Here is a 23478-nt window from a genome sequence, read left to right as displayed (position 1 = left end):
TCTTCCCTTTCTCTGCCCCATTGCAATAGGGTAACTCGAGCCTGGCTCGCCCCCCCCCCCTGGGAATTGCAAGGTCCTTTGACTTCTTCTCCCCAGAATATGTGCGTGTGTGTTTTAGAATGGGGGGGGGGTAGCATTTCTCATATATATATGACACACACACACATATATTTTGTGTGTGTGTGTGTGTCTTTTTTTAAAGTAGCTGCTATTTGTTGTCTGATTGCCCCCCTGGCGACGCTGTGCCCTGTTTTTCCTCTTCCCCCTGTTGTCTGTTTTTATTCTCTTCCCTCTGGCTTAGATGTGTCAATCATTCCCTGCTTGCCATTGGTTGGAGAGCCCGCGTCAAAAAAGTTGCCCGACAGGCGCTTTCGCAGCAAACCAACCCGGGAGAGGGAACGAGGGAGAGAGAGAGAGAAAGAGAGAGAGAGAGAGCAAGGGAGAGAGAGAGAGAGCGCGAGCCCTTCCAGCGTTCCGCCACCATTATTCAAAAAGTCAAATCTTACTCCAGCGCAACCTGCCACGACGCCCCTCCACTGTCCAGAGGGGGGGTTGTGGGGGTGCTTGGGGGTGCTTTTTAATTTTTTTTCCAAAAAAAATATATATTGTTTAAGAATCAGGTAGCATATTTTGCAAACCCTCCCCTTCCTTCCCCCCCCCCAATAATCACAATAATAACTAAATATAAAATACAGCTTTTTTACTTCTGGAAGAAGGCGGAAGGTGTCTAACGCTCTTCCTTGGGTCTCTTTTGTAGGAGGAACAAACTCTGGCTTTGACGAACTCGGATAACTCGGCCGCGTTGTTTTGCCCCTGCTTTTTTTTAAACGTGAAGATTTTCTTGAAGCTTTAAGGTAAGTGAGAAATCTATCTGTTACCTTTTTTTTAAAAAAAGGATTGATGTTTTATATCTTGTTAATTTCATTTTAAAAGAACGCTTTAACCCGAACGTTAAGAGTTTCCTCCCTTTTAAAACCTCGAAGCGTAAAAAAAAAGTAAGTTGCATTTTAATTTAATGGGACTTTCCTCTATCATTCCTTAGAGAAAAGGGCATGTGTATATGTTTGTTCGTTTTTTTTAAAGAAGCGGTTAGCTCTTTTCCCTGGAATTACAACAGTACCAAACGTATCTCGGCTATAGAGTTCTAGAGATATTTTGTTTGTTTTCCTAAAAAGTCGTTAAAATGTCACCTTATTATTTCGATTCCGTTTTGCAGAACGACTTGAAACGAGCACGTTGTGTTTAGTCTATTTTTGTTTTCTTTTTTAAGCCTCTTCGGCTCCGCCAGGGCCTTCTGGGTTAATTGCTTTTCTTTTCTCGGGGGCGGTGGAAATAAAAAAATAAACCAGAATTTCCATTCCGAATGAAAATGCAAGAGATATAAAGCGGGGATTTTTTTGGGGGGGAGGGGGGCGCGGGGCGGACAGTTAATCCAAAGGCAACTTCTCAGCAAGCGCTTAGGTTTACTCACGCCTCAGACCCAAGCTGCCCTTGTTTACCCAGAAGTAAATCTCCCTGAATTCAATAGGCTTCTCTCCCAGTCAGTGTACACAAAATAGATTTGCGACCACCGTCCCTCCGGAGTAAGGGGTGGGGTGCGAAAACGGTTTCGCTGTAAAGTTTGCGGCTTAGCTGGCATGTTGTGAATCCAATATTTATTTTTCTTCCTTTCTTTGGGAATTAAATCCACCCGGCTCCCGGGTTACTGAGAAGTCGGTTTCTCCCTGAGACTCCGATCGCTAGTCGGGGGTGGGGGGAGCGGGGGTCGTTTGGCAAACTCGGCGCTGGGTCTTCGAAACGCGCGAAGGAGACTCTAAGAATGGAGAGTTGGATTAAAATGGAAGAGAGTTGAGCTAGAAAGGGGTAGTTGGGGAGGGGGCGTGTAAAGTTCAGAGAGGTGGGGGCTGGCCAGGTAGGAACCAACGTGGTGGAGAGACTCCCCCCTCCCCGTTTTATCTTTCGTGCCTTCGTTGGTTTCATGGGTACGGGTGTTGCTAAGGTAGCAAGCTTTGGGGTCGCACAACACTCTGAAGCAAGCAAGACAAGGCGCGCATGGGGAAAATGGAGACCCCCTAAGCCTGACTTTCTCTTTCTTTCTCTCTCTCTCTCTCTCTCTCTCTCTTATGGTGGGTGGGGAAAGATATTCCATGCGGACCAGAAAAGCCGTTTTGATTTCTCTTGTGCTTGTGCAAAAAAACAGCACCACCCTTCGCTGCGCCTGGTTTGACCCTGAGAAAGCGCTCGTGATAACGGACCCAGATTCTTTCTCCTGGGGAGCGTCAGGCAACCGTTCCTCATCTCACCCGGATCCAGTTTGGTTTGCTTAGAAGGAAGCCCCTTTGGCGTCAGTGGGGTGGAGTCCCGGTGATCGTCTCCCTTGTGTGGGGCTGGGGAGGCGCTGCGGCGGAGTAAACGCGCGAAGGATCGCGGGCGCCTCCTGCCCTGCTTCGCCTGGGCCTAGCATTTGTCTCCGAGCAATACACACGCGCGTAACGCGCTTTTGAGACACAGGCAGGCGATCCAGCATTTCCTTAAAAAATCACCGAATAGGTCTAAATGTTTTCCTAGAAGTAGCTCCTGAACGTGTGAGCAGGGAGATATTTCCTCCTTCTTTTTAATTAAAAAATATAGGAACTTTAGAGTATGGAATGGGCAAAATATTTTTGTTGCCCGAAGGCTTATTTGTGTTTTCTGTTTTAAAGCAAACGCGCTCTTAAGCGCACAGCTCCGTTGCTTCCACGTAAGTCTTGGGTTTGCAATCCCAATGCGCGCTTCCCTGGGAGTAACTCCCACTGAATTCAGTTGGGCTTCCTTCTGAGTCAGCGTCCAGAGGATGGGGCTAGAAAGTATTTCATGCTTGTGTTGGATGTGTGGAATCGGACGCACGCATCTATGCAAAAATATCGGAGTCGTATATGTTTACCTTAAATGAAAGCTTATTTTTTTGCAATCGGTTTGTCTTGTAAATGCTCGCGTTCTTTGGCAAGCTATAATATTGAATATAAATACTTGGTTTGGGCAGATAAACTTCTCTTTTATAAAGGAAAAATAAAATATTCTCTGTGCTCTTAGGTGCTTCAACTTTTTTTTTTTAAGCAGTATATCCTATTGGAAACTTCCACGGTTCTAAGCATCATTCCCTGGAGAGCCCGCCCATTTCAGCTTGGTTCTTATTGCAGGGAGAGCATGAGAGGCGTTTGGGATCGTGGCCCGCGCCTTCTGCGCCCTAGTGGGATTCGACTTTCCAAATCTTGGGTGGTGTTTTAAGTCCTAATGCAAAGGGCCCGAGGGAGGCCGAGCCTACTCACGTTTACTCGGAGGTAAAAGCAATGGGACTTCCTCTCGTTGTCAGAGCGTGGGTCAGCCACGTCCTCCGAAATCCACGTCCTAGTTAAGCGAGCAGAGAGACCCACTTTCGTGTTCGATCCACGTCTCCTCTGTTCCCATCAACAAACGGATCTTGGGATTGTTTGAGGACCGAAGGATCTAAGATGTACATCTTCTCGCTCGGAGTTCAGTGGAGTTTACTCCCAAGAAAGTGGATAAACAGAGCTTTGCAGCCTACGCCGAAATAAGCCTGCTTTAGCAAATAGGAGGAACGCCCTAGAGAAAAACCGAACTGACTAATTCGGAACGACGCTCTGTGTAGGTCAGAGCGCCCACCCTCCCGTTTGGGGCTTCCCAGATTTTCAGCCCGATGGGCTTTCGAAGACCCCAAACGATTTTTTTTTGGGGGGGATAGGGAACTTCTGACGCCTTCTTCCTCTTCCTCCCCACCCCAGGAAAGAAGTGCGAAAGTGGTTGCGCGGAATCCAGAACTATGGGAAGGCCCAGGGTTAGGAATATTCGCGCAGTTGAAATTCGGTTTTGAGAAAAAGATCGGTGTATGCATTTGTGGAAGGAGTGAAGAGCAGATAAGTGGGGGAGGGGGAGAGAGGACTTTGCATTCATATGCTGTTTTTTGTTTTGTTGTTGTTTTCCTTCTGGGAAGTATTCGTGTCTACAAAGAGGCATGGAGGGGAACGCGGGGTTTCCAACTGCTTACGGCCCTGGTGCGCTCTCGGCTCGCCCCTCTGCCAGTCTATATAATGTTTTCTTTCATCGTCACCATGCAGAAAATTAATCAACCCAAATGATCCTGAGAGCTGTTGCAGGCGTCCCGTAATTAAGGAACGTGTGCCGCCCGGATTATCTCGTTAGTTTATCAAGAAAACATTTATTATAATTAATTCTTGGACGGGGTAATTATAATTGAGCAGGGACAGAGCAACTGGTACATGGGGTCCTTGAGGAGGGGGGGTCTGGAGAGGGGGGGTGAGGAGAGGGAGAGGCTGAAACGACAGATTGCACGGAACAGCCGTTAGATCCACATCTTCAGTGGACAAGGCCAGACGAGCGAGCTCACTCGTCCTTTGCTTAAACGGGCTTGACTTCGGATCAGGTAGGGAAGGCGAGGGAAAAGTTTTCCCTCCCGAAAGCTTTGCAAAACTGAGAGCGTCTCTTTGTCTCCATTAGTTTTAGCCGCGCCAGCCGAAGGGTGATTACTCAGAAGTAAGAATCGTGGGTGTCAAGGAGGCTTCCTCGAGAGTAAGGTGTACTTGGGGGTCGCAGCCTCGGCGCGCAAAAGCAAGTGTCTTGTTTCCACTCCGTGGGAAAAGTGTATGCGCGCGTCTGGTTACCAGAGGAAAGGATTCCTCTTTAAAAGGAAATCACTTCTTTAGGTGAAATCTAGTGGATTTCAAAGTGGATTTCTGGAGCACGTGGTTCTCTCCCCTCCCCCGGTGAAATAAATGGTGCTTCAATACGCTGGACTGGGGGCTGGATCGGGTTCAGAGCTAGAAGGTTTGCATGCTGTTTCTAAAGGAAACTTGAGGAGAGTTTGGAGGCCGTGAAAACAGGATCTGACTTTTTAAAAAATAGCGACGCAACATGATGGACACTTCAAAACTTATCCTGTATATCTCTCTCTAACTAGCCTTTGGTTAAAAAAAAGTATTGGGTTTGGGGAGCGGCGGACCCGAAAGACCCAAAGGGGACCTCCACCCGATGCATATTTACTCAGAAGTTAGCCCCACCTAGTTCAATGGGGCTTACTCCCGAGCAAGCGCGGCTAGGATTGCAGCGCAAACGTATCCATGCTTACTCAGAAGTAAGTCCTGCTGTGTTCCTTGTCAAGTGTGCACAGAATCGCAGCCTTAAACTGCAACCCTAAGACGCACTTACAAGGGAGTAAACGCAGTTGGACTGGGTGGGACATATTTCCGAGTAAACACTGAGAGGATTGCGCCGATAATTAGTAGCGATTAAAGCGGCTTCAACGCGCTTCCTTTGAGCTGATCCTGGGCGCTGTAATAATTGTGTAGCTGACACAAGCTCAGCTGCCGATGACTGACTGTGGCTAATAATAACACAGTAATAATAAAATATTGCACCCCGATCTCTGGGCATGTTTACTCAGAAGTTTACTCCGTTCAGTAGGGTTTACTCCCGGGTACGTGTACTAAGGTGTTAAATCACTGAAATTAATTGTAAAACTGAGTTTGACTTAAATGGATCTGGATAGCTTTAAAATAAATGAACAACAGCGCAGGTGTCCTATATATATGCTCTAATGTTCTTTGGAGATCAGCGTTAAATACCGTAACTTTCTCAAGTGTTGTTGTTTTAAAAAAGGAATTATATAATTCTATCTGTTTAATTTAAAAAGCGGGGGGGAGAGAAGTTGATTTTACCATCCTAAAGACATTTTCCTTACTTATAAATAATACTAACTTCCAAATGAATTTAGATTTTATAACAAGTATTAGGATTGGGATTGGATAGTAAGCTCAGATATCCCCATTGGGCATTGTGGAGCTTCTGAATAACAGAAATAGAATTTGTAAAATGCGTATTAAGGCAAATAAACTTGCTAGGCCAGGCAAAATTGTTGCAAAATTAAGCTGGGAACTTTCTCTCCCCCTCCCCCGCCCAAAAACTTGCCCTTTTGATTTCAGTGGGGAAACTTAAACGCCTGCCGAATTCTTTCCCACTGATTGGAGGACTCTTAGTTTTAGCTGGCTTGGCCCATATATATTTAGAAACAATTGCCATTTATCCTCTCTCTCTCTCATTTTTAATTCTTAAGACAAAAAGAAAATGCGCGTCTTCCTTTACGTTTAGGTATATATTTTAAAATCCACATTAGAGGCTAATGCCTTTATTAGGTCAACCAAAATATCACAAAGCAGTGTCTAATATGGCTTTTGGATTTATTTTTTTAATGGGCTAACAGTTTGCCTATACTAGCTTAATAGTTTCTGGTAAAATTAATACACCGCAGGCGATCGGATACTATGCATTTCCCTATATAGAGATATTCCTGCAGGACTCTAAGCCGCATTTTCCCTCATCCTGGCTCCCTGAGACCTGAGCTTCCAATTAATACTTCTTTCAGGGCTCGCTGCGATCCTTTTCACTTTAAATTTGAGCGAATTGCTTAACATCTCCTCCATTAATTAAACTTTAGGGGGCGGGGAAGCAATTACTTAATCGACGTTTCCCCTCCAGCCTGGGTTCTCCAGTGCAGAGTTGGTCGACTGAAAGGGTTCCTCACGCGTTTAACCTGATGAAACCTCTGGTGGATGAATGGGGACTCCTAGCCACAGGAGTGTGTGTGGAGGACCGCGTTGCGCCAGGATCTCGGAAGAACCTTCCTTGGATATAGGTGCGCATTCCTTCCAAGTAAGGCTGCGATATCTTGCCCTCCCTACGTGAGAATCAGCCCCGCCACAGCGTGGATGCGGGAAACCATTTTAGCACCTCACGCGCCTGATGTGCGGTTGCCGCAAAAGACCTCTTTGCTTGTGGGCCGGAGCATACGGACGTGCACGTTCCCCCAGAGAGAATTTCCTTTGGGATTCTTGTGGTCGTCTGTATGGGCCCGCGTCCGTTGGAATAAACACGCGTGGACTCGGGTCCGGTGCATGTTCAGAACGACGCGCAGGTCGGGGCGTTGATTCTGTCGTCTGGGGTGTGGGGGTGTGCGCGCGCGCGCGCGTTTCGTGACGTCATCGGCCTAAGTTCCAGGCTTCGCTTTCCCAGAGATGGCGTCATTATCCAGTTCCTCGCGGGGGTTTCGCTTGATTCTAATGAGGCTTTTGCGAGTCATCCGCCTGGGAAGGATTTGCCTCTGTATAAATGGATCGGGGCTGTAAGGAAAGGCGGTGGCAGACTCGAATAGATGTGCAGTCCAAGCCTCTGCATCCTTACTCCGAAGTAAGTCCCGTAAACCTCGGGCGGAGGTAAGGAATGTAGCTTTCCCTTCCAAGGAAGTTTTACGAAATGCATTAAACTCATTTTAGGCGTAAACGCCTGCTATTCTAGTCACGCTTAACTTGGAGATCAATCTCATTGAGGTCAAAGGGCTTTTGCTCCCGAGTAAACGTTCCTTATGGCTGGCCTACATAGCTCGGGGTGGGGGGCGGGCAGAAACGAAGTAGGATTTCCATTTGGAATCTGGACCTCCTGTTAAAGTGGGAACAATTTAGGGTGGCTGTAAACTCCCAGTAACGGAAGCGGTTTTTATAAGATTGTCTTGGGAAGGGTTGAAGCAAGTTCATCAAGTCTGCTAAACTTGGGGTGGGTGGGAGAGATTGTGGTGATAATTTGGGGAGATCTGAGTTCAAAACTCAACTCTCTCCGCCTAACCTCGCAGGGCTGGGCAGGTGAGAATGAAATAACCTCGCCTTTCCCCCACGGAGAAACGAAAATACAGAAATTAGATAAGAACGGTTTATACGCAGCAAGCCGTCCACAAAATTCTTTATTTCCTGGACGAGCGGGGAGCGGGGGGGGGGTAACCGGTCCAACGTCCTCCTTCTCCTCAAATTTCGAGCTCATTAGATCCTTGGAGTCACCGATCTCCTTCCTTTAAATGCTCAAGGACTGGATCTGTCAGGAATAGTTAGCATCACCTTTCGGAATCCTGAGACGCTTTAGCGGCGGGGGGACGGAATCAATCGGACTTTGCGGGGAGGGCGGTTCAAAGGGCGGCTGACATCCAAATAGGTGTTAAAACGAATAAACACACACACCTCCGAAAGGCCGCTGGAGGGCGGGGAGAGAATGGGGGGGGGGGAGAGAGAGAGAGGAACGGACAATGCAGCGGTGCAAGTTCCCTTATCTTTGCGGATTGGTCTCCAAACCGAAATTGGGAAGAGGGAGGGCGCCCGGGATCTCTGATTTCCTCCTTCTCACACACAGGTTCTAATCCTCCCAATTAAGGTAACCCCCTTCGCCAAAGATAACTGGAGGGGAAAGAAAAGAAAAAGATTTTCCCACTTCTTGCAAAAGTTAATTACTTGTTTGTTTAGCTTGCGACAAGCTCCCCTCCCCCCTTCCAGTATTTCCAAAAGTCTTCGAAAACGGGGGTCTTTTTTCTTTTTCTTTTTTTTGCCTCTAAATCTAATTAGCCCAAGTGCTAATTAGGGGGAAATTGCTGAAAGAAATCACTTCAGGCATGCAATGATAGAGGGGCTGGTGGTGCAGGGGAGGCGTCCCCCCCCCTTGCTTTTCAACCCCAGCTTAGATCTTCTCTTAAAGTGGGCATTTTAATTCTAAACTTTTTGGGGGGGTTGCTTCTTGCCTTGCAATTGCAAAATCCGGGGTAATTAAAAAGCTTGTGGGGGGGAGGTGGGGGTCCGGACAACAGATACGCTCTTTTGTCGACAAGGAAAACGTGGAAAGGGTGGGGGCTGGGGGCTGGAAAGAGGCTTTGTTAGCGGCCTTATTTATTTAGCCAAGGAGTTCTTTGTGTCTGCGAAATGGGCCCCAATCAAGTTTGGTCGGAGACAATGAACTACTTGCTAAGCCCGGGGAAACGCAGGCGAATGCCCCCCCCCCCCGATAGCAATCCTGTGTAGCCCTGAAGTCTCTCTGTGTGTATGGTGTGTGTGTGTGTGTGAGAGAGAGTAGGGGGTGTTCCTAAAGAAGGAGGCAATTATTGTATATATGCACTGTAACTTTTGCGCGGGAGGGGGGGGGGGGAGGACCGCTGGGCAGCCACGCCGAGGGATGCGCCCGCAGTGCGCATCTGGCGGTTTTGCAAGCAGTTCTCCTCGACGGCGCCTCCTTTCAATCCATCTTGCAAGAGATCCTTAAAGGGACCTTTTATTTCCTCCCCGCGCTAGCAGCCCCTTCATCTCGTTCACTCTTTCTTTCTATTTATTTCGTTCTTTCTTTCCTTCTCCCCTCTTCCCCCTCTTTTTGAAAACCAGTAGACCCGGGAGCTCCAGTCTTCATTCCGAGGACTTCTCCGCCCGCCAGTCTCCTGAAGAAAACCCAGAAGGCGGGAGAGGAGGATCCGGTCCCCTCTTCCCATCCCCACCCCGGAATTTTGGCCATCTTTCCTCCACCCCGCCCCAACTTTAGCATGATGTCTTATCTTAAGCAACCACCTTACGCCGTCAACGGGCTGAGCCTCACCACCTCCGGGATGGATCTTCTACATCCGTCCGTCGGGTACCCAGGTAAGCAAAAAACCAAACCATTCAGAGACTCGGGCCAGGGAATGATGGAGAGAAATTCTGGAAAGCGTGTCGGAGTTTCCAGAGGGTACTTCGGGCGGGGGGATCCCGGCTAGATTCTGGAGTTGTGGCTGCCTGCAATCTTCGATAGATACTTTCCAGGCGTCCGAAATGACTTCCGACGGCACATACGTTTAAGCGCCCTAGGAAAAAGGACCAAAGGAGAATCGCCCCACTCTCTCCATCCCGTCTCCCCAAAATTAGCGTTCCATTTCCCCTAGGTGAGGAAACTTTTGCGTAACTTTGCGGGTTTCCTGGACGGCGCGTCCCCGGAGACTTATCAGGGATTTATTTTATTTATTTATGTTTTTTATTTTGATTCTGACAGCTTGCTTGGGGAGGAAGGGGGCTCCAAACTTAAGGACCTGGAGATGGTGACCCTGCGCGGGGTGGGGGTCTTCTGTTTGGATGGAGAAGGGCTGAGGGCTTGTTTCGGGTAGAGAAGGGCTTAAGAGAATCTGCAGCCGCGGTGATAGGATCCGTCATCCGCGAACGCCTCTCAGCCCGAATGGAAGCTTCCTCCAAGTGAGAGTCCCGTCTTGCGCTCAAGTTTGTTTACTCTCAGGGCGGGCGGATCGTAGCCTAAGTTCTGAGCTCTAGCGCAAGGCCGGAGGTTGCCCCGATCCCAATGATTGGTGGGATTTCCCCCCTTTCCTTCGCTCCAAGACTGCTTTGGGCTCCACTGAAATCCGCGCGGCTTACTTATGCGTAAGGCGCTCGGCGTCGCTCATTGAGGCTCCTCGGGTCTTCTGAAATCAGGGTGCAATCTCCTACACCTGGGAGTAAATCTCATTAAACTCAACAGGACATACTTCCGAGTAGACGCGCACCTCCTCTGTTCACCAGGCCCACTTAACATGACCTTGGGAGTTAAGGTTAGACTTGTGCTAGAACCCCATCTCCCGGGCATGTTTACTCGGGAGTAAGTCCCGTTCCCTTGAGTAGGCTTTCTCTCCCCGGGTTGGCCGAGCAGCCCGATCCTATTAAGCCGAGGGCAGTCCCTACTTCTCTCTAAGGATTCCCACCCACCCCGGGGAACGTGGTTTTCCTCTCTGTGTGCGCAGATCTGCGAGGAAGCCGAGCGCCTCCCCTTGAAAGCCAGGGGGACGTGCGTAAGGATCGCGACGGCATGATGCGATCCTAGGCGCCCTTCCTTGGGAGGAAATCCTAGTGAATTCCCTGGAGCTTACCCTTGAGTAGACGTGCCGTCGGAGCCCTGCCGTCGTGTTTACTCTAGAAGAAGCCTCCTGGCGTTCCGGGTGGGGACTCGTTCCCGTGGGAAACGTGTTTGGCCTCGGGATTGCCCAAAGCCTCCGGCTTAACGGTCTTGTGGATGGGCACGCGCGCGCGCACAAGGCGAGTTTGCCAGTCGGGTGGCGTGGTGGTGGTGGTCTCGCTGGCTTCTTCCCCTGAACCCCTGCGGTCCTTTTCTTTCCCCAGCCACCCCTCGGAAGCAGCGGAGGGAGCGCACCACTTTCACCCGGGCGCAGCTGGACGTCCTGGAGGCCCTCTTCGCCAAGACCCGCTACCCGGACATCTTCATGCGAGAGGAGGTTGCGCTCAAAATCAATCTCCCCGAGTCCAGAGTCCAGGTAAGCCGAGGAGGTGGTGGCGGCGGTGCTGCTGCTGCTGCTGCTGCTTGTGGGGTTAGGGCTCTCCCTGTCTGAAGGGCCGTAGCTCAGCGGTCTCTCCAGAGGGAGAGAGACTCCTGGCTGAAACTGCCTCCACCGGCCAGTGCAGTAGACAATGTTCTGCTTCTCTAGCACCCCGGAGGTATGGATAGAACAAAACGAGGAAGCATAGGATGTCGTCTTATACTGAATCAGACCACTGGTCCATCTAACTCTATATTGTCTACACTGACTGGCAGCAGCTCTCCAGGGTTTCAGGCAGGAGACACTCCTAGCCCTGTCTGGGGATGCCTGAACCTGGGACCTTCTGCATATAGCTCAGATGCTGTACCACTTGGCTGTGGACCATCCCCAATAGTCCTTGCTTCCAGTGTAACACCCCCCCCCCAAAAAAAAGTGAAGGCAGATTAAACAGTGGACACACACACCCATTTCAGATTAATGTGGTGGGCAGCAGTCAAGAGGTCTGAATTGGGGAGAGATAAATTTGATAGGCCTTTGTCTCTCATCCTGTCTCTACCTCCTCACACACAACAGTCCTGTGCAGTAGGACATGTGGTTACCATTCAGGAGAACTTGTGGGGGTTGTGGGGGTCTTCAGGGTGGCTTGAGTTTGATATACCGGGGTGCTGTGTCTGTTTTCCAGGAGGGCGAGGTGGAAGAGTCTCAGCAAAGGCTTTAACCAGATATACCATATTTTTCACTCTATAAGACGCACCAGACCACAAGACGCACCTAGTTTTTGGAGGAGGAAAACAAGAAAAAAAATATTCTGAATCTCAGAAGCCAGAACAGCAAGAGGGATCGCTGCTCAGTGAAAGCAACAATCCCTCTTGCTGTTCCGGCTTCTGGGATCGCTGCGCAGCCTGCATTTGCTCCATAAGACGCACACACATTTCCCCTTACTTTTTAGGAGGGGAAAAGTGAGTCTTATAGAGCAAAAAATATGGTACACACAATCTGAAGGCACACGAGGTCACGGTTTTGCTTTGCTGTAACTAAGCAGATCTGTGGCTGGTCAGTGCCTGCCTGGGAACCACATCAATATGCCACCTTGCGTTCCACAACGAAGGAAAAGCAGGATATAAAAGTTAAAATACAGCAACAAAAAAGAAATACATTTTGGAATCTTTGATTGCTTTCCCAAACCTCATACAACTTACAGCAGGGTTACTCATTCACGTTTTGTAACCTGCCTATTTTTAGAAAAAGAAAACGCACACATTTAATTATAAGAGAAGGGAGCTAAGTAGCCATTAATCCTGAAACACAGGGTGGGGAGGGGCACCCATCAAGTCTCCCCAGATGATGCCCCTAAAATGTAGACCTTGAAAGTACAAACCTAGCATGCTCTCCCCCCCCTCCGCCTGCCCCCCAAAGTTCCTGATTTTATTCCCACCTCTTAAGACACTACATTAAAAGAGAGAGTTTAAATCTAGGATGATTTCTGCACATATTGAAAGGAGTAGCGGGTTGGAGTGATTTGCAAATGACTGCAAATGTATATCACCTATAGATAAACTTGTTGTTGCAGCAGGAGCCAGGGTTGGTTCTGCGCGCTCTGTCCAGAGCCAGGGGCTGGCCCTACCATGAGACAAGGAGAGGCAACTGCTACAGGTGGCAGGTTCTGGTGGGCTTGGGGCAGCGAGAGCAGCCTCCTGGCTGTTCCTCATAAACCCTAGGGATCAGGGCAGGCATAGACAAACTCGGCCCTCCAGATGTTTTGAAACTGCAATTCCCATCATCCCTGACCGCTGGTCCTGTTATCTATGGATGATGGGAGTTGTAGTCCCAAAACATCTGGAGGGCCGAGTTTGCCTATCAGGGTCATTTCCTTCTGCTGGAGGACAGAGCTGTGTGTTCCATACAGTCTGTTGGTACCTTGGAGACTGCTGTCCCATTGCGGGTGCTGAAGGGAGATCCATGCTTTGGTCCTTTGCTTTGAGGTCCAAAATTTTTTGGGCTGGGCCTGTCCAGGGCACTCAGTGTTAAATCTGGTGGTCCACTTCTGCCACCATGTGCTCTGGGCAGTGGGACATGTAGGTCCTTCGGAGATGGGGGGGAAGGGGTTTGCAGACCAGAGATCACAGTTTGAAATGAATTTATTAGGTTGCAAGGTTAAAATTCTTTCTAAAATGTACAAACTGTTACTGGATAGGAAATGAAGGAGGAGTTGGTCAAGTCATCAATGATTTAGTTGGGCTAGGGATATGGAACACAATATTGATTTAAACTTATGCGAACATCTGTGGACAAACAACTTCAAATTCATGGCATGCTATACTTTAAAGGAAAACCATCTAAAGATGGTCCACAGGTGGTATTTAACACCAAATAGGCTGGCAAAGATGTTTAAATCATAGAGTGATAAATGCTGGATTACACTGAGCGGATGTGGAAGGCAATTCCTAGGCCCTCTGTGGCTTTCTATATTTTATTTTCATCTTATGTTTATGCCACTCCTTTCTTCCATCATGGAGCGAGTGGTTCCCAGGTAGTTCTCCCACCCAGGTACAGACTGGACCCAGGTGGCTGCTGCAACACATGCCCTCGACTCTCTAGTTGGCCTCGCCAGCTGTTTTGATCAGAATTGAGCCCAATCGCCTTTAGTCCCTCAACCCATTGGCCCTTGAGTTGAGAGGCCCCTGTATCTGTTCCGTCATATAAAAGGAGACCCTAATGCTAAATTATTTACTCCCACCCCAAATGACTACACACATTGTGTATTCCACTTTGAGTTCACACCAGATTCCTGAACCGTCTTGAGAGAGAGAGAGAGAGAGAGAGAGAGAGAGAGAGAGAGAGAGAGCAGAAAATATATCCCTCCACCGTTCACTTCACAGGGTTGATTGAAACTAGATGAAATCCAGCTCTATTAAAACCAAATTGGGGGGGCTGTTTTGTCATTGGCTACAGTGGAGTGTGTCTGCCGCTGGATGAAATAGGTGCAAAAATGGATCCGTGGTAGTCTGACCATAAATGCAAAAATGATCCACACATAACAAAATGTTATATGAAGAAGAAATTTAAGTCTAAATCCAGATTACAGTGTAGTGTTACACTATATCTGGGGTTGCCATATGTCCTCTTTTTCCAGGACAAGTCCTCTTTTTCAGAAATAAAATGTCTGTCTGGGTGGATTTTTCAAATTTGCCAAGATGTTTACGGCTCTGCTTTCTGGATGAGACAGAGACATAACTGGTGGCTGAAGTCTTGCTTTCCTCTTCTCTTCTCCTGCCCTGCTCAGCAATATATCACAGCTTCTATAGCCCACATATAGTAGAGGGTAAAATGAGAGTCGTCATAGCGCCCTCTTTTTTGCTTTTCAAAATCTGGCAAGCCTATCACATGTGCGCTCACTTTCTGTATGCATGCTTTGAAGATGCATTTTTGTCTGCGGTGTCATACTTGTGCATAGGATATATGTGCAATATAGAGAGAGAGGGCTGTATGGACACACGCACCCCCCAAAATTCCCTCCTCCCCAACACCAGCCATCTGCAAGCCCCTGGATCATAACATGATTCAATTTAGATACAGGTTTCCTGTGACTTTCATGTATACATTTTTCCCCTTTGAAAGGGCTCTGAATTTTGAAGCAAAGACCTCTTAGTTCAATGAAGCTTGCTTTTCAGTAGTTATGGGCTGAGTTGTTTGCAAGAAAGGGTGTGCGGTAGACACGTCAAAAGATATGTGCTTTCATCCCTAAGAGACACTTGATGACATCACCTCTCTCACTAATAGTGTATTCTAAGCAACAGGAAGCAGCAAGGCAAATTTGCACCATAGACTTAAACTGGTTTAATAGCCTCTCACTCTCTCTGGGAAAGCCTGGGAACTGGAATACAGATATGTCTGAAAAAGGACCCTTAGTATCCCTATTAAACACAGTCACCATATTTTTTGCTCTATAAGACTCACTTTTTCCCTCCTAAAAAGTAAGGGGAAATGTGTGTGCGTCTTATGGAGCGAATGCAGGAGCACAGCTATCCCAGAAGCCAGAACAGCAAGGAGGATTGCTGCTTTCACTGCGCAGCGATCCCTCTTGTTGTTCTGGCTTCTGAGATTCAGAATATATTTTTTCTTGCTTTCCTCCTCCAAAAACTAGGTGCGTCTTGTGGTCTGGTGCGTCTTATAGAGCGAAAAATACGGTAACTACCACGTTAAACAGGTGTATAAACAACATGTTTGTAGTAGAAGTATGCCCATACTGGGAGGTAAAGGAATCAGTTACCTTTATTCATGCTTTCATTTTTAGCACCTATTCCAGCCTTCGTCAACCCGGTGCCCTCCAAATGTTTTGGGCTACAACTCCCATCAGCCCCAGCCAGCACATCATTGATGGGACTTGTAGTCCAACACAACTGGAGGTCACCAGGTTGAACTTTTCAAAATATATTTCTTGGAATATATTTGATGGCCGCTTCACTTTCACACATGTGCCCTCCAACCAAAAGTGCAGGTAGTTGTAGCTTTCCAACAACTCTGCCTGCATGACTGACGTGCATGCTGCAATTCTGTTTTACATTTTTAAAAAATGTGCCGAAGGTTTACCGTATTTTTTGCTCTATAAGACTCACTTTTTCCCTCCGAAAAAGTAAGGGGAAATGTGTGTGCATCTTATGGAGTGAATGCAGGAGCACAGCTATCCCAGAAGCCAGAACAGCAAGAGGGATTGCTGCTTTCACTGCGCAGCGACTCCTCTTGCTGTTCTGGCTTCTGAGATTCAGAATATATTTTTTCTTGTTTTCCTCCTCCAAAAACTAGGTGCGTCTTGTGGTCTGGTGCGTCTTATAGAGCGAAAAATACGGTAATTAATATGAAGAGGCCACTAGTCCTCATTGGGATTAACCAGACTTGGGGGTCTTTTTGCATTATGCTCAGCAAACCTCATGGCACCTGAGACGGAGAGCTAGGAGCCATGACAGCTTTTTGGCACACGTGTTCGTAAAATGCATTGCCTTTGAAACGCGTGTTTGCCACCCACAACATGATACAGACACAACCTGTAGAAGTCTTCCCCCACCATCTGTACTGTAGGATCAGAGAAAGACCCACTTCCTTCCCTGCTGGAGGGGAAGGGAGATGTCTGTGTGTGCGGTTCAGTTTCTACTGACTGCGGAGGGAAGCTCCCTTCTGCAAATGGCTGTTCTCCATGCCTTGCGGAAGTTCCACTTGGTGGAAACGTTCAAGGCTTTCCGACTGCTAAGAGAGGCTGTCTCTTGCAACAGAGGAGCCTTCTCTTCAATGCTCTCTCACAGATGAAGCAGCAAAGAGCAGTCCTGTTACACTCAGGGCTTGTCTACGCTTCTGTTTTTTAGCACTAGATCAGAACAGACGGCACTCTGCGGAATAAATTGCCATTTATTCTAATTCAGCTCTGAAGTTCGGGTTTCCTGGGAGACAGTGGGGGGGGGGGAGACAGAGGATGAGCCCTTAGTGAGAAATTTGGGGAGTGAGGTGGCCAAGCAGATAGGCATCTCTCCTTAGTACTGTAGGTCTGAAGCCACTGTGGTCTAGTGGCTGTGGAATATCATCTGCTCCGAATGGTTGACCACAAATCAGCACGCTTTTCATTCTGTGTATTTTTGCCTAGATGCTATTTTTGTATTAGGTGGCTGAGCAATCAAAGAGATAAGGAAGAGGTTAATGGGATGCGGCTGCTTTCTTTAAAGACAAATCTGCCTAACATTTGCAACATTAGTAGGACTTACATTTATTTATTTTGGGGTTTTCTACTTAGAACTGATCAATGTGGACAACAATATACCGTATTTTTCGCTCTATAAGACGCACCAGACCACAAGACGCACCTAGTTTTTGGAGGAGGAAAACAAGAAAAAAAAAATCCTGAATCTCAGAAGCCAGAACATCAAGAGGGATCGCTGTGCAGTGAAAGCAGCAATCCCTCTTGCTGTTCTGGCTTCTGGGATAGCTGCACAGCCTGCATTCGCTCCATAAGACGCACACACATTTCCCCTTTTTAGAACTGAGTCTTATAGAGCAAAACATACGGTGAATCACACAATGAGTAAAGCAAACTTAGCATGATTATGCACCACCAAATTTATTTCTTTTTTAAAAAGCAGCAGTGTCTCAGTAGGCTATGATGCCAAACATTTAAAATGCTTGCAGCCCAGAACAATATTAAGAAGCAACATTTACTTTGCTATTCAAAAGCAATATTTAGAAGAGGAAAAAGCAGGAAGGATATAACACATTCCTCGGCTGCTTCTTTCCTTCCTCTCTCCCCCCCCCTTCCTCCTCCTCTTTTTCCGAATAAGCAAAACTTTTAGTATTCAAAATTAAAACAAGCAGAAACCACTGCGAAGCAGCTGGTGGGAAATGGCCTGGGGTACCATGACCCGACCCAGACCCCGTCGTCATCACCTGAGGCCCTTCTGTGTGTGCTTCCTCTGTGAGAGGTCTGGAGGGTGGGAATACGAAAAAGGGCCTTTTCTGTGGTGGCTCCCTATTTGTGGAATGCTCTCCTCAGCGAGGCTCTTCTGACGCCTTTGTTACGTATCTTAGGGGTCAGGCAGAAGCATCCCTCTTCTCCCAGGTACCAAAATGGCAGCATGAAACAGCGGTTGTGTTGAACTATTCTGCCCACGATTTGGATTCTGTCATAGAACCCTTTTGCTTCTGCCCTCCCTAAACAAAATCGGTGACACCGCAACTTACAATAAATAGGACCTTCTGGGGGAGGAGACACACTGGCTGTGGAATATTTTTCCTACTGAACCTAGGCAGGTACCCACAGGGGTTAGCTTTTGGAGCTAGCTAAACTGTCAGGGGTCCTTTACCTTTAAAAGCATTCCACTAGGCCTTTTGAGCTGGCCTAATACTGCCCTATGCTTGGGAAGGACAGATGGAGGAATGTTATATACGAAACGGAGTTCTGATTTTTTTTTTATTTGCTGGTGTGGGTGTGTTAATGGCTGTTAGTGATGTAGAGTTATACCTCATGACCACCCTTTAATCAGGTTACGATGAAGGGTGGAATTAACTGGGGAGGGAAAGAAGGAAGTTGTGTGTGTGTGTGTGTGTGTGTGTGTGTGTGTGTGAGAGAGAGAGAGAGAGAGAGAGAGAGAGAGAGAGAGAGAGAGAGAGCTTTTCATTATACAGGGGAAGGTGTTAGAATTCTTCCATCAAATAATGAGCTACTCCACTGCCCATCACCCTATATAATAATAATAATAATAATAATAATAATAATAATAATTCATTATTATTTGTACCCTGCCCATCTGGCTGGGTTTCCCCAGCCACTCTGGGCGGCTTCCAACAAAGACGAAAAATACACTAAAATATCACACATTAAAAACTTTCCTGAAGTTATCCCTATGGAAGCTATCCTATTTGCAGCAAGTTCTATTAACTTGGGGTACATTTAAAAAGAACACCCCTCTCCCCATAGTCTAAAATGGTACAATCCTGTCCAACCGCTCACAGCTGCCCTGCACAAACCTAGCCTCCATCTCATAACTTTGGGCGGTAGAAAGTCGTGACCTAGCCTTGGGAAGTCAGGGAGTCCAGAACGTCACGGAGACTCAGGGTGGCCTTTCAGAGGACTGCGCCTCTTGGACGGGGCAAGGGTGTTGTGTTCGAGGGAGGAAAAGCTGGAACTGGCACACACACAAGCACACGCCCCATTTGAAACCAGGCTGTTTGAAAGCAAATCCCATTGATTCCACTGGAGAATGCTTTCCCTTGCATGCGCCTCGGATGGAGGCCTTTAATGTCAGTCCAACCCTACTGCGACTCTGAACGGGAAGCAGGGAGAGGGTTACTCAGCTTCCTAGCTGACTGCTCCCCATTCAAAGGCCTGATCCTGTAGGTGGGCTGGAAGAGGAAAGAATACGCAGCTCATTTAAAAGAACAAGCTTGCTTCCCTCCCACCCAATTGCTCCTTTAATTGTTAAAAAACCCCTCCCTTTCTAATACTCTGTTCTTTTTAATTAAGGGCTTGACTTCAATAGGACTTAAGTGGAGGTCCTTGGGGTACCCTAAGCTGGCAAGCTCACGGGCTTGGGAGGGGCTTCTCTCCTCTCCCCCACCCACCCACCCTTTCCCCAAAGTGGCCTTCTTAAGCAATTGGGTTTGCTTAGTTCTACATGCGAAATCACTGGTCGGAATCCCCTGAGGTCAAGCTGGTGCCATATAGGAACTTCCAACTCTTACATTCCTTTTAGTGGTCTGAGATACAAGCGTTGGTGATGATCCCTTGCTGCATTAAGGCTGTGGAGCCTCTCTTGCTGGGTACAGAAAACCAGACCAGATAAGTACCGTATTTTTTACTCTATAAGACTCACTTTTTCCCTCCTAAAAAGTAAGAGGAAATGTGTGTGTGTCTTATGGAGCAAATGCAGGCTGTGCAGCTATCCCAGAAGCCAGAACAGCAAGAGGGATTGCTGCTTTCACTGTACAGCAATCCCTCTTGATGTTCTGGCTTCTGAGATTCAGAATATTTTTTTCTCTTGTTTTCCTCCTCAAAAAACTAGGTGCGTCTTATGGTCTGGTGCGTCTTATAGAGCGAAAAATATGGTAATCAGGGAGTCTCAAATATGAGGAAGCTTAGAGAAGGGAGAGTACAATGGGACAGTCAAATCATATCTGGCTGCTGAGGGTTCAAATCTCATGATCATCAACCTTGGTCACCTTGACTCAAACCGCAGCTCTTGGCTCCCATTGACCAGTCGCAGGTGATAAACCATCACAGAATCTCAAAATGCAAGCTGAGAAGCCTCCAAGCTAGACATGTGTTGGCTTTGCTTTCATGTTGCCACACTACCATCAGAGCTATCACCATATTTTTCTCCTTCAGCTGAATGAATGAATGAATGAATGAATGAATATCCTTCTTAGGTAAAAACAAAAAAATACCCAAGGAATTTTGATGGGAGCAAAGAAATTGGGAAGACTAACTGAAAAGTTCACCCAAAAAATGTTAAGGCAGGTTATTTGTCGAATTGAATTGTAGGTGTTGTCTGCCTCTCACCAGAGCCTGCTGTGCTTTGAGGGGTCCAGGGTATGCGAAAGGTAATCTTTCCATTCAATGAGCAAAGCTGATCAGATATAGGATTAGAGTTGTCATGAAAAGCAAAGTTTTGAAACAAATATGCTCCTTGCTCCCTGAAACCTGCCGTTCAAACCACGCACTGCATTGTGGTGAGCCAACGTTGACTCTTGACCTGCTTGAAGAAAGCACACAAGGAATTTTGAAGGAAGGAAAAAAGAGATTTGATCAGAGCGGTGGCCTTTATCCGTGGAATTCCTCCTGCCCTTAAATTCTACCTTCTAGGTTGAAATCAGAGCCATTGTCGCGTACAACTTTGCTGTGATTTACATGACTAACGAGCGTTCTTCTTCTGCTCCCGCTTTTTCCTATTGGTTTTCCAGGTGTGGTTCAAAAACCGGCGTGCCAAGTGTCGCCAACAGCAGCAGCAGCAGCAGAATGGGGGCCAGAACAAAGTGAGGCCCGCGAAGAAGAAGAGCTCTCCAGCCCGAGAAGTGAGTTCAGAGAGCGGGACCAGTGGGCAGTTCACGCCTCCAACCAGCACCTCAGTCCCTACCATCTCCAGCAGCAGTGCCCCAGTGTCCATCTGGAGCCCTGCCTCCATCTCCCCACTCTCTGACCCCCTGTCCACCTCTTCTTCATGCATGCAGAGGTCTTACCCTATGACCTACACTCAGGCTTCTGGCTACAGCCAAGGGTACGCTGGCTCAACCTCCTATTTTGGAGGGATGGACTGTGGATCTTATCTAACCCCTATGCACCACCAGCTCCCCGGACCAGGGGCTGCCCTTAGCCCCATGGGCACCAATGCCGTTGCCAGCCATCTCAACCAGTCTCCGGCTTCACTCTCCACCCAGGGCTATGGGGCTTCAAGTTTGGGGTTTAACTCGACCACTGATTGCTTGGATTATAAGGACCAGACAGCCTCCTGGAAGCTAAACTTCAATGCTGACTGCTTGGATTATAAAGACCAGACGTCCTCCTGGAAGTTCCAGGTTTTGTGAAGACCTGTTAGGAACCCTTTTGCGCTCGATGGTGATGGTTGATAACAATAAGGATCGTGAAGATGTTGTCGGGACAGACAAGACAGTGCCCATGGCAGGTCGAACATTCCAACTTGTAGTCAGGTCTTTTGGTTTTAAATTAAAAGAGAAACGCGAGCAGGACGCGAGTAAATAAACAACTGAAAAGACAAGAAAGACAGTGTGCCATGATCTATTCTGCCGATTTAATCTCTCGCTCAGAAGCTCTGGAAAGGAAGAGAAGAAGGAAGGACACCTTATGGGGACAGACTCACAGCCCACTATGTTCTTCATAGTTTTAGCCTATTTGTTGAGTTCCTTTGTCTGAATGGGATGGAAGATCTTTCCAACTATGGGCCAAGTTTTCCGTGGGGTGGGCTGGATTGGTTGTGTGTGTGTGTGGTTTGTTTTTTTAAAGGAAAATGTCTAGATTTTTTTTCTTTTTTCTTTCTTTTCGTGTGTGTATGGGGAAGAAAACACACCCCTTCCTCTCTCCTCCTCCCCAGTTTGTCATGCAACCCTTTGGTTCAAAACATTTTTTAAAAAAACAAAAAAAAAAGGACAATGTCTATATCTCTCTCTCTCTTGAGCTCCTTTAATTGCTTCCGAGCCAGCGTTTGGCAAAGTTGGCCACAGGAGAATCCAGGAAACAACACAAAGAAAGAACTCGGTTCAGAGCAATGTGGGGTTGTGAGTCTGATTGTCTTAGCTGCACTACTTTATTTAAGAGGGGGAAAAAATAAGAATAATGTCCATAAGGAGTCAATATGTAGTTTTTAAGAGACAATCAGTGTGTGTCTTATATAAATGGTACATATGTGGTTTTTAATCTGTGCTAGACTTTAAAACTGTGATCTCCTGTATTGTATGCAACCATAGACCCCGTGCCAGCAGGGGGTTCTGCTGTGATTTTAAATAGGTTATAATTAACAGTGAAATTTGAGCAAGTGAATTACATATGACCACTTCTCTTTCTCTCTCTTTTCTTTCTTTCTTCCTTTCTCTCTCTCTCTTTTTTTTAAAAAAATTGCCTTTCACCAGAGGTAAACTGCACTGAAAAAAAACAAAACAAAAACCTTTTTACAACAAACTGTCTCTGAATGATTGAATGAACCACGAGATTTGGAAAACAAACCCTGTCAATAGATCAAAAATACACAAGGACTTTTAAAATTCATCTGCTTAACAATAGCTTACTGTTGGGGGAGGGGGTAAGGAGACAAATATTTAAGACATTGGTCAATTGCTCTGACCTTGAATTTCCAAAAGGAGAAATTCATTGTTGTTTTTAATGCTTGCAGATGTGCAATTGAAAAAAAAAAAGAGAAATATATGCATAAACCTTTTCTTTTCTGGATTTGGCAGATATGTATAATTATATTAAAATGGTTCTAGCACAAGCATTGGTCGTGTCTTCCGGTTTCCTTGCAAAGGCACTTTTTGAAATCTGGATTCACTTTTTTGGGAGGGGAGGAGGGGGATCCAGGAAGGGAGAGAATTGGGTGATGGGTTAGGTAGGTCAGGGTATCTCTTGCTAGGCTGTAATGCCAGGAAAGATATAGATATTCAGATAACCTCCCTGTGATTCGTTTTGGGAACATTTGTGGGTTGCCAAACCAACAAACTGATCTCTCCACACCGGAGACAGGAGCCAGATCTTTGATTCGGGGCTATTGGGTATTTTTTTTGTGGTTAGGTTAGCAAATGAACTGGACTTCTGTAAACGTCTTTTTTTTGTGGTGGGGTGATATTTGTTAGGGCAGAGTAGAAAGCTGTGGTGTATGTGCGAGTGGGACTTTTTTGTAGATTAATTTAGGGGGTTGAAAGGGAGAGGAGGGGAGATAAAGGAGGGTGGGAGAGATCCTGGGGAGGGGAGGAGGGGGGGCGAAAAGGGTGTTTGAGCAGCTCCTATAAACTTTCTAAGAAGGGATAGGATGTACTCGGAACAGGAGAAGCAGTCACGCAGAAGTGATGTCCGGACAAAGGAGTTTGGGAAAAGTTTTTGAAAGCTATGATTTCTACAGCTGGACACAAAAGACCCTCCAGCGCTCCCCACCGCCGCTCCCCGCCTCCCCCCCCCAAACTGCTAGGAAAATCGTTTCCTCTTCAGGGCTGAGAAATTGTCTTCCCGGGTTTCTCATTTAAATTAAGTTTCAACGAGTTTCCAGCTTTCCTTTCTTGTTTGCTTAAAAAAGACCGGGGGGAGAGAGAGAACCCTTCAAAAATATCCCCCACCTCCA

General features: G+C 47.1%; 1 protein-coding gene across 3 annotated transcripts; it reads left to right on the top strand.

Moving 5' to 3' along the window:
• The first annotated feature begins 372 nt into the window (after positions 1 to 372).
• On the top strand, positions 373 to 22645 carry OTX2 (orthodenticle homeobox 2). Of its 3 annotated transcripts, none has more exons than XM_083619760.1 (5): positions 373 to 620; positions 758 to 854; positions 9261 to 9509; positions 11007 to 11158; positions 20600 to 22645. In XM_083619760.1, the coding sequence occupies exons 3-5, from the start codon at positions 9413 to 9415 to the stop codon at positions 21218 to 21220; spliced, it is 870 nt and encodes a 289-aa protein (XP_083475886.1). In that variant the 5' UTR covers positions 373 to 620; positions 758 to 854; positions 9261 to 9412; the 3' UTR covers positions 21221 to 22645. The 3 variants fall into 3 exon arrangements, with proteins under 3 accessions (XP_083475886.1, XP_083475885.1, XP_083475884.1); XM_083619759.1 differs by having other exon boundaries at positions 9258 to 9509; XM_083619758.1 differs by having other exon boundaries at positions 758 to 858; positions 9258 to 9509.
• The last annotated feature ends 833 nt before the right edge of the window (positions 22646 to 23478 follow it).

Source organism: Podarcis filfolensis (assembly GCF_964270895.1).
Source record: "Podarcis filfolensis genome assembly, chromosome: 1".
Taxonomy (NCBI): Eukaryota; Metazoa; Chordata; class Lepidosauria; order Squamata; family Lacertidae; genus Podarcis; species Podarcis filfolensis.
The sequence above is the reverse complement of the archived record's forward strand: the minus strand, read 5'-3'. Positions and strand labels throughout refer to the sequence as shown.

Bases quoted from the DNA above. Each gene is read 5' to 3' on its own strand.
- OTX2 (XM_083619760.1), top strand. From the start codon at position 9,413: ATGATGTCTTATCTTAAGCAACCACCTTACGCCGTCAACGGGCTGAGC. The intron at 9,510-11,006 runs GTAAGCAAAAAA...TTCTTTCCCCAG, and splicing joins TCCGTCCGTCGGGTACCCAG to CCACCCCTCGGAAGCAGCGG. The intron at 11,159-20,599 runs GTAAGCCGAGGA...TTGGTTTTCCAG, and splicing joins TCCCCGAGTCCAGAGTCCAG to GTGTGGTTCAAAAACCGGCG.